This window comes from Pelophylax lessonae, assembly GCF_965119305.1.
Source record: "Pelophylax lessonae genome assembly, chromosome: 11".
Classification (NCBI taxonomy): domain Eukaryota; kingdom Metazoa; phylum Chordata; class Amphibia; order Anura; family Ranidae; genus Pelophylax; species Pelophylax lessonae.
This window is the reverse complement of record NC_138778.1, coordinates 147978594-147989412: the sequence shown is the minus strand read 5'-3', so window position 1 is coordinate 147989412 and position 10819 is coordinate 147978594. Positions and strand designations below refer to the sequence as shown.

The following is a 10819-nucleotide window of genomic DNA, read 5'->3' as shown; positions in this document are numbered from 1 at the left end:
CCCGCAATAATAACGGCCCCCTTTATGGCTCAGACTACATCTCCTAGCATTTAGTATTCCAAGTTCAAAATTCAATATTAGAACATATCCACTACAGTCGTCTGGTGGTGGAAAAGAAGATCTGCATAATTCAGTAACAGTAGTTCTGGTTACAAACTTAGGCCCCTTTTACACATGCAGACCGTTCGTTTCATTCGTTCAATGTATGAAGTTTACATCAGTTTGTCATCAGTTTTTCCACCGTTTTTTTATCAGTTTTTTACATCTCCCAGCTAGAATCCCTTTCCCTAACCACTGGAGTCCTGGAGCCATTCTTTCATGGAAAAACCCGGAACGTTGGTCCGTTTACATCCATTTTTCGTCCAATCAGTTTTTGTTTTATCTGTTGTTCTTTGATCTGTTCCAAAAAACAGATGTTGACATGAGCATATGTAAGCAGATGTAAATGGATGATCATCCATTTGCTTCTGTTTTTCCATTAAGATGCGTTGATGTTCGTTTTTCGTTCGTCAACGGTTGAATGAAAAACGGACAAATGGTCCGCATGTGTGAAAGGGGCCTAAAGGTCAATGAGCGCTTGATGCCATAAGACTTCACACTTACAGGTTATTTACAGGTACCCATCCTCTCCTACCTTTTTTTGGGTCGGCAGTGGCGGCGCGCGTCATGATTGACGATGGATCTACACCAGGGGACATTGTTTTTGGTTTTTCATAATGGAATTGTCAAAAACCTGTCTTTGTGTTTTTATTTCATTTCACTTTTTTGGGTGAATGAGTAGGGGTACAACAATGTACCCCATACTCATTTACATGGGGGGGGCAGGATCTGGGGGCCCCCTTGTTGAAGGGGGCTTCCAGGTTCAGATAAGCCCCCTGCCTGCAGACCCCCACAACCACTGGCCAGGGTTGTGGGGAAGAGGCCCTTGTGCCCATTAACATGGGGACAAAGTGCTTTGGGGTGGGGGGGGGAGCTCGCTCATCCCCCTCTTTCCTGGCCTGCGAGGCTGCATGCTGATAAGGGTCTAGTATCGGTTTTGGGGGGGACCCCATGCCTTTTAAAAAAAAAAAAAAATTGGTGTGGGAGTTCCCCTCAAAATCCAAAGCAGACTTAAGGGTCTGGTATGGATTTGGGGGGACCCCATGCTTTTTTTTTCTTCAGATCAAATTTGTGTTCAAAACTGCAATTCAGATGCATTCCCATAGAAAGCAAAGCAGCATCGCAGTGTTTAGAAAATGTACAGGACTCTTTAAATTTGCATCGAATTCGCATTGCTGCTGCACCGCATATATGTGAACTGGCTCCATAGAAAGGCGGTTTGATTCACACGACAGGTGAATCGAATGCAGTTCAAAGCATATTTGCATATAAGTGAACAGAGCCTTGTGCTTATAAGTGTTTGCACAGAAACACAATAAATTGTGTAGTTTTACTTTTTTTTTCTTTTTATTAGATGCGCTGCGCGGATTATCATTTTTACATCACAGCGGCAGCTGGGTTCACACATTCACATTCATATTTTGAATGCTGGAATTTTTTCCTTAGCATTTGGATTTTTTTTCTCAATAAAATTATTTAATTAAAATAAAAAAAATAAATAAAAAACAGAACTGCTTTGTCTTTTTTTCTGATTTTTTTTTTATTCATTTACAAAGCTAAACCCACTAAATTCCAGATTAAATATAACTTGTTCAGGAATATACATGGTGCTAAAAAAATATGTTTATGTTTCACCTATTTCCTACTGCTTTATTACATAAATCATGTCATATCACCACTCCCAATACCCTAAAACGATCTTCAGGGTCAGGGTTGAACAATCTTCTTCCAGAATACAAAGTTGGCATATTGAACTGTTTTTCACTTGCATTGTACCAAACATGTTTGTGACATTACCTTTGATCGACAGCCCTGTTTTTTTCCTTTGACCAAAGTAACTTTTTTTTCTTTGGGTCCAAAGGTCAGCAAGCAGGTTTTTTTTTGTTGTAAACAGGAGGACGGGGACAGTATAAATACAGCTCAAGGCATCCAGTGAGAGGCAGAGCACACAAAGAGAAATACCGATTCCAATAGGTACAGCCTCACAGCTCATAAACAGATACAATGATGGAGAATGGAATGGACGCCCTACATGGTTCTGGAATCCAGATGGTCCACTACCTTCAGAGTAACTACATGAGTTCCCAGGACTGGTTCATTTTCATCTCCTATGCTGCAGATCTCAGAAATACCTTCTTCATCTTCTTTCCCATTTGGTTCCACCTTTGTGAATCAGTGGGCATCAAACTCATTTGGGTGGCGGTGATTAACGACTGGCTTAATCTTGTCTTTAAATGGTGAGTATATTATAAGCAAGTAACAGCTTGAATTTGTTTTATGTTCTTGTTTCTATTTCTGTAAAAATGTAGACACATTGAATATACGTGTAATTGATATGTTATAGCCAGAATATAAATGCTACCTATCCTTACCTTTTTTTTTTTCTATTTTATAAAATAAAAAGAAATGTTAAAATAATGCCAACGTTATGCTGAAAACAAATTACTTTTAGGCTTTTGGCTCTGTTGATAAAAACAATTTTCACAATAATAGTAAAACGTATGAATTATTATAAAAAAAAGGAAAAAATGATTTTCAAAGATGATTACAAAAACTCTAAAAAAAATTTTGTTTTTCACTGAAAAATTAAGTAATTGTTTTTAACATACTTAACTTTTGTCTCCCAAGTCCTGTATTCCAAAGGTGACAAATCTAGAACATCTCTAAGGAGTGTATTTAATTAGTTACCTTATTTTTATTCATTCATTTTTTTACAAATCAGGACTGCTTTATTGAACAAACAAGACAATAATAGGGATAATTAAGGCATAATTAGTACCTTATTATTTTAATAATAAACACAAAATATAATATGTCACATGCAGTTGCTTTAAAGATAAAGCCAAGTATTTGAAAGGACTAGCAGTAAAAAAACTGCATGTTGGAATTTCATTATATATTGTAAAAAATCTGACAATTGTATATAACATATGCAATACATTTTTGTTAGGTATTGCGAATTACTGTTTTTAATTTTAATTTTTAATTTTAATTTTAATTAAGTTTTCGTTTTGCTTGCAGGATTCTTTTTGGACAAAGACCATACTGGTGGGTTCATGAAACTGGTCACTATGGAAACACCTCTGCTCCAGTCATTGAACAGTTTCCTATAACATGTGAAACTGGACCAGGTAATAAAAAAATATAGTTTCTAAAAAAAATTTAAAGTTTTTTTTAATACATTAGTTGTCACCAAACTTGTGGTTTGCTGAACACTAACAGAGCATAAAAAAATTTCCTGCTCTTAACCCAAACATAGAGGTGTTGCTGACATGTGAGATTCTGCAGCCTTCATCCGTCACTAATTGATTTCTTGTCTTGGTATTGCAGGAAGCCCTTCAGGTCACGCTATGGGGTCTTCAGCAATCTATTACGTCATGGTAACTGCCATTCTTACAATCATGTTGAAGAAAAGTGAATCATCAATAAAAAGCTGGTGAGTTTTCACGTCTTTAGGTGTCATCATATAATGCAGATATTACATATATCATAAATTAATATCATAGATCTTATGCTGACTCAAAACGATTAAAAAAAAAATGTAAAGTATCTATTTTATATAACTATATATTTTAATTCATAATTTAAATTTAATCTATCTATTTTATATAACTATATATTTTAATTCATAATTTAAATGTAATCTATCTATTTTAATTTAAAATGTAAACTATCTATTTTATATAACTATATATTTTAATTCAAAATTTAAATTTAATCTATCTATTTTAATTTAAAATTTAAACTATCTATAAACAATACATTTTATTGTATCCTCTTTGGGATTTTGAAGCTTTTTGGACCCCAGACAAAAAAATAAAAAAATAAAAGATTTTTTTATCTAAAAGTTCCATTCTTTAATTGAAAACTATTTTAAAAGATTAAAAAAACGATGATTTCTCATGCCATGAAAGCAGGCTTTGATTTGGAACATCATGGGGCTGTTGATTAAGAAATGGTTTTGGGAGTACCAGCCAGCATGTATATTGGACTCACTGTTAAACCTTTATATGTAATTTAATGGATATTTTGTGAAATCATTTTTAAAGTCCTTTAAAATAGTTTTCAATTAAAGAATGGAACTTTTAGATAAAATCGTTTTTTTTTTTTGTCTGGTTGCCTTCAAAATCCCATAGAAGATAAAATAAAACTCATTGCTTGAAATACAGGGACGGTGGCAACTGTTTACCCTTAGGCCCCATTCACACTGGGGCGATCCGACTTCCCCAGGCGACCACACAGGTCGCGGCGGGCTGCTCGCACCGCGACCTCGGAGCGGCCGGCACAGACTTCATAACATTGAAGTCTATGCAGGTCGCTCCGGGGTCGCCCCAAAGAAGCTCCGGACCCTTTTTCTAAGTCGGAGCGACTTGTGTCGCTCCTATTAGAACGGGTCCATAGCTTCTGTATGGCAGGCGACCTACGGCGACCTGTGAGGCGACCCCAGTGTGAACGGGCGCTCAACCGAGTGAACCATACATTTTTTGACGATATCTACAAACAAAAACATCAGCTAAACAGGCAGTAGACTGCACTTATTTTTTTGCTGATTTGAGCATAGTGGAAATAGCTCCTAGCAAAATTCAGTTCACACCATAAAATATTCATAAACTTTTAGCTGTTGTGCACAGTCAGAGATGTATAGTAACTAAGTAGAACTACTTCACTACTGTACTTAAGTACCGAAAGGCGGTATCTGTACTTTCCTAGAGTAGAATTTTTTTCTCCTACTTCCACTTTTACTTCACTACATTTTTTCAATGATTTCAATACTTCTACTTCGATATTTTGTTTTGTGCTGCATAGTTACTCATTACTATTATAAAAATTACCACTGCCAGAACAGTAGATGGCAGGTTTCATGAAGCTCAAAACATGTGTATTATCAGCGCATACAAAAATAAATGCCACTGTATGTATAAATAAAAGCTGCATTTTAAATAATAAAAAAACAATATGATGTTCAAACTTTTGACTTCTTTCTTTAATAACTACATAACACAGTACTTGTACTTTTACTTTCAGTACTTGAGTAGCATTTTTTTTTTCAAAACTACTGGTACTTTTACTTTCAGTACTTGAGTAGCAAAATTTTTTAAAAAACTACTTTCAATACTTAAATGTTGAATACTTTAGTACTTCTACTCAAGTCACTTTTTGATTGAGCACTTCCACTTCTACTCAAGTATGGGTTTCGAGTACTTTATACAACTCTGTGCATAGTTCTATTTAGTAACAGAAAATCCTAAAGAGTATTTTTTTTTTACAATATTTTATGCAGAAAGCATAATAAGTACATTTTTTTAAAACAAAATGTACACATCATAGGCAATTAATAGAGGACCACCACTGTTCATTTCTTCTGAAAATGCAAGTTTTCTGTGTCTAGCCTCAATACTTTGGAGTAAAGACCTGGAACAAGCATGCAGCCAGTCAGAAAAAAAAAAAAACAGGTTTTATAATTTTTCCAGATAAGTAACTCAAAGTATTGAAGCCATGGCACCTGTAAGTTTTCCATGCAGCCTGGATAACAGGTTTGCAATTTCCATAACATCATCAGAAGATTATATTTTCTTCAGTTATTAGATAAAACCCACTAATTCTTTACTAGAATAAAGAAAATCTCTTTTTTTATGCATTGCAGCTAATCTGATATACACCAAAAACGGTGGAATCAAATCAGTTGCTATGAATAACAACACCTTTTAGCATGTGATGTAAGATGCATTTAGCATAGTATGTACTGGTGCATTATATAAACCTTGTTGTCCTTTGCCTTAGGTGCCTGAAAGGAGTGCTTTGGTCTGGGTTTTGGGCCGTCCAGATCTGCGTCTGCCTATCCAGAATCTTCTTGGCTGCACATTTCCCACATCAAGTTGTGGCTGGTGTTATCTCAGGTACACAGAATAAATATTTTTAGATTATAAAATATCTATAGAAAAATGTATATATATATATATATATATATATATATATATATATATATGTATATATATATATATATACATAATAGAAAGAAAAATTCCAAGTCAGTGGTCCTAGAACCCACTGAATCAAAGGAGGGGGGGTGGGACTATAGTGGACTTGTTTGTCAAAAGTATAATGGTAAGCAAAGAAGAGCAAGATATAAAAAAAAATTGTATTTATTAATAATTCATATTAAAATCAGCACATATGACATAGCAAAAAACAGTACATCATTATTCACATGTCGTGGTTGTGGTAATCAAATGGGTGATTGCTTTGTTCTATGCATTTCGCGGGAATACTCCAGCTTCCTCAGGAACTATAGCATTTTTAATTCACCCTCTTATAGAGCCATATCAAAGCAAATTTTCCCATAAGTAATAATGGAAACTCAGATGATTCGTTCCTCTACCCTTTATTGGCATAAATAAAGATATGGTGCTATCATATCTAAAGTACAGCACTGCAAGCAAAAATGTTGCCATGATAGCGCTGTCTTGATATATGAGCAGTATAAGACTCACAATTTGGTTTATTACAGTACAAGCATGCCATCCCCTCTGTTAAATAACATTATGTGTCCCTGTGTCTGTGCTGTGTATATGAAAGATGCTGATTTCTACTGTACCAGAGCGCCTCCCGGCACTCACGTGACTCCAGCTCTTTGTATATCAAGACAGCGCTATCAAGGCAAACTTTTCTTTTTAAAATGTTGCTCATCTTTCAAAATACTCATAAACCAGGTTACTCGCAAACCAAGGTATTACTCTATTATATATATATATATATATATATACAGTATATATATATATATATATATATATACAGGGCTTTTTTTCAGCGGGAATGCGGGGGAACGCAGTTCCGGCACCTCCAGAACTGAATGTATGTAATGGCAAGGGATGCTCGGGTGTGCTGGTGGGTCTGTTGATGCTGGCTAATAGGAAATCTATTGTTGAGGAGGGGATCTATTTTTGTGGAGGATGGGGGTCAATAGTCGCTGGGGAGGTCTTCTGTTGCTCATGGGGGATGTATTGTTACTGGGGTGGGTCTTATGTTGCTGGTGGGTCAGTTGTTGCTGGGAGGGATTTATTGTTGAGGGAGAGGTCTTTGCCGCTTGCTGCTGGAGGGTCTATTGATGCTGGCTACTGGGTACTCTAGTATTGCTGGAGGGGATCTATTTGCGCAGAGGATCTATTGTTGCTGGGGAAGTCTGTTGTTGTTGGTGGGGTATCTATTGTTGCTGGGGTAGGTCTTATGTTGCAGGGCATCAATCATTGCTGGGAGGGATCTACTGTTAAACGAGGGGTCTAATGTTACTGGCTGCTGGAGGGTCTATTGATGCTGGCTGTTGGAAGTCCATTGTTGCAGGGGTGGATCTATTGTCGCTGGGGTGTCCATTGTTTCTAGATCTATTATATTGCCTTTCTTGTTATTGTTAATTCTCTAAAAGGGGTGGTACTGGGAGGTGGGTAGGAGGTGAAACCAAGGAACGGTGTTCGGAGGTGGGTAGGGGACGGAGTCAAGGGGTGACTCAGAAGGGAGGAGTTCCTGCACCTATTCTCTGAGAAAAAAAGCCCTGTACATATATATATATTTATTTAATTAAATTTCATGTATACTTTTAAAAATGATATTTTTTTGCATGGAACATTTTAGATTACAAAGCTATCCTTTTTTTAAAAGTATACAATAATTGCTATTTCATATATACTGTAAACGATTATGATATCTATATATATATCACTTGAAATTGTCATAATCTCATTGAGATTTTGGTTCTATCTTTACAGGAATAGCTGTTGCTGAAGCATTCCAACACACACAATCAATCTATAAAGTCAGCCTGAAAAAATACATCTTAACTACACTCTTCCTCACCTCCTTTGCTGTTGGCCTTTTTCTAGTCTTAAAAGCTTCAGGTGTGGACCTCCTGTGGACCATGGAGAGGGCAAAAAGATGGTGTGCCAGACCAGAGTGGGTACATATTGAAACGACTCCTTTTGCTAGTCTTTTTCGAAACACGGGCATCTTCTTTGGCTTAGGACTAGCTCTCAGCTCTAAACTTTACCAAGAAAGCTGCCACGGAAAGCAAGGAAGCGAATTTACCTTCCGTATGTGCTGCATTGCTGCTTCTCTTATTGTTTTACACCTTTTTGACTCGTTCAATCCACCAACTAAAGTGGAGTTTATTTTCTATGCTCTCTTATTCTGCAAAAGTGCTGCTGTACCCCTGGCTGCTGTGGGGATCATCCCTTACTGTGTTTCTCAGCTTCTTCACCAAGAGAGCAAAAAGAATCTTTAATGTCTATACTGTATATTGTTTTTGTAATGATATAGCTTTAATACATTTTATTGTTGGTGTATACAGTCCAAACTTCACACAACCATTATAAAATGCAAGTACCTTCTGCCTGCCTAGAAAAGGGGATAGTTATCCAAAGGAAACATAAAGATGTAATGCTTTTATCTGGTTGGCATCCATGGATTTCCAAAGAATTCCAAAAATGTTGGAGGCTTGTGCAGACTGGACAACTTTGAAGAGTGGACTTGCTGAGTTTAAATGGATTGTATTAAAAGTATTGCAAGTTTTTAAAGCTACCACGTTCTATTAGCTCACTAAATTTTAAAGAAAAATTCTGTTGAGGAACCTAAGAAGCTTCTAAGCTAGTGAGCCACAACACATGTTAAGGGTTCTCAGAATGTTTGTGCCATGGGACCTGAACATGTAGAATGAATGGCTGAAACAAACACCCATAGCCTGTAAGAGTTGTTAATACTTTCTTGCAAATTTTTGAAGGTATCTTTTCTCCAATTGCAACTTCCATAATTTATGGCTCAGTAGCAGGTGCTCACTAGGATTTTTATAATTGCATATACCAGAGATTACAGGTTAGATGCTCTAGTACTAAAAAAAAAAAAAAATACTTCACTTGTACATGGGAAGTAACCTAAAATGTTCAGTACAAAGAAAGCTATTTATATTTTATTTTTACTGAGACTGGAAGGAAATGTTTGACTGGTAGCTTGGATGCAGTATACAGATTGGTAGTGTTTAAATAGTGTTATTAAAGACAGTTGTCTAATGTAGTGGTCTCCAAACTGTGGCCCTGGGGTCGGATGTTGCCCTTGGTTTGCTTTTTTCCGGCCCTTAAAGGCAATATTCCTGCCACTGACACCAACAATGGGGCATAATGTCTGCCACTGACACCAACAATGGGGCACTATTCCTTCCAGTGACACAAACAATGGGGCATAATTCCTTAGAATGACAACAAAAATGGGGTACTATTTCTCCCCCTTATACCAAACATCAGCCATGATTTACTCCCACTGGGCACAGACTGGCCTACTTAAAGTCTGGAGGACAGTAAACTGGCCCTTTCTTTAAAAAGTTTTAGTAATGGAATCACTAAGGATGTGATTTGCTAAAGCTTTCATTTTGAGCTATCAAGTCAACATGTGTTGACTTCTTAGCAGAAAAAAAAAAAATCTTGAACATGATTGGTGTTTTTAGACAAATATATAAACCCCAAAAAGTTACTTAGTTAAATACCCCAGCACCGCCACCAAAGAGTTGGCATTTTAATTGTCAGTGTATGTTCAAATGTTTTTGTTGTTTTGTTACTTTTAGCATCTATTTTTCATATATTTATTTATTCATGCATGTTAGCACCATGAAGTATTGGGTTGTTTTGTCCAATGTTGAATAGCTAATTGTGTGATATTTCATGAAGAGGTTTTAAATATGGCATTTTGTAATAAAAATATGAAATGAATTATGTTTTATAGTACTATTTGTGTGAATGATAACATTGTTCAGTGATGTGACAGACTTCGGGCAAACCACATAAAATTACTGATATGCTGAAATATTACAATTTTATCTGGTATAACTGAAAGAATATTTGCTGCCCCCCCCCCCCCCTCAAAAAAAAAAAAAAAAAAATCAGGTCCACCAAAAGGCCCCAACATCCATTAGTTTATATAAATATGAAAAGCGGAAGAGAGTAAAAAGAACCCCAATAAGTTATTTAAGTATATAAACAATAAGAAAGCGAGGCCAGAACACATTGGCCCCATAAAAGACGATAAGGGAGATTTGGCCACAGAGGACAGAGAAAAGGCGGAAGTGTTAAATAAATTCTTCTCTTCAGTCTTCACAAAATAATTGGGGGGCTACACTAACCCAGCTTGTAAGGCCAAACTAAAGAACACACCTGAGGAAGTACCGCCATGGCTAACAGAAATAGACTTAGAACTAAACTAGAGAAACTTAACATAAATAAATCAATGGGACCGGATGGCTTGCACCCGAGGGTTCTTAAAGAGCTCAGCCAGGTGATTGCCAGACCATTATTCTTGATCTTTAAGGATAGTTTACAGATGGGTATGGTGCCAGCTGATTGGAAAAAAGCCAACGTGGTACCAATATTTAAAAAAGGGCCGAGATATATCCCGGGTAACTATAGGCCGGTCAGCCTAACATCAGTAGTCTGCAAGATTTTGGAGGGGATGTTAAGGGACCACATACAAGACTTTAGTAATGAAAACGGTATTATTAGTAGTAATCAGCATGGATTCATGAAAAATCGTTCTTGCCAAACCAATCTATTAACCTTCTATGATGAAGTGAGCTGCCACCTAGATAAAGGTAAGCCTGTGGATGTGGTGTACCTGGACTTCGCAAAGGCCTTTGACACCGTTCCCCACAAACGCTTACTGTTCAAAATAAGGAAGGTAGGTATGGACC

General features: G+C 36.6%; 1 protein-coding gene across 1 annotated transcript; it reads left to right on the top strand.

Moving 5' to 3' along the window:
* Window positions 1–2025: 2025 nt before the first annotated feature.
* G6PC1 (glucose-6-phosphatase catalytic subunit 1) lies at window positions 2026–8374 on the top strand. Its single transcript, XM_082271564.1, has 5 exons — window positions 2026–2336; window positions 3121–3230; window positions 3430–3535; window positions 5881–5996; window positions 7860–8374. The coding sequence occupies exons 1-5, from the start codon at window positions 2104–2106 to the stop codon at window positions 8369–8371; spliced, it is 1077 nt and encodes a 358-aa protein (XP_082127690.1). The 5' UTR covers window positions 2026–2103; the 3' UTR covers window positions 8372–8374.
* Window positions 8375–10819: the final 2445 nt, after the last annotated feature.

Excerpts from the sequence above, each read along its gene's own strand:
- G6PC1 (XM_082271564.1), top strand. The coding sequence starts at position 2,104 with ATGATGGAGAATGGAATGGACGCCCTACATGGTTCTGGAATCCAGATG. Across the intron at positions 2,337-3,120 it reads CTTAATCTTGTCTTTAAATG|GATTCTTTTTGGACAAAGAC; the intron begins GTGAGTATATTA and ends TTTTGCTTGCAG. Across the intron at positions 5,997-7,859 it reads TGTGGCTGGTGTTATCTCAG|GAATAGCTGTTGCTGAAGCA; the intron begins GTACACAGAATA and ends CTATCTTTACAG.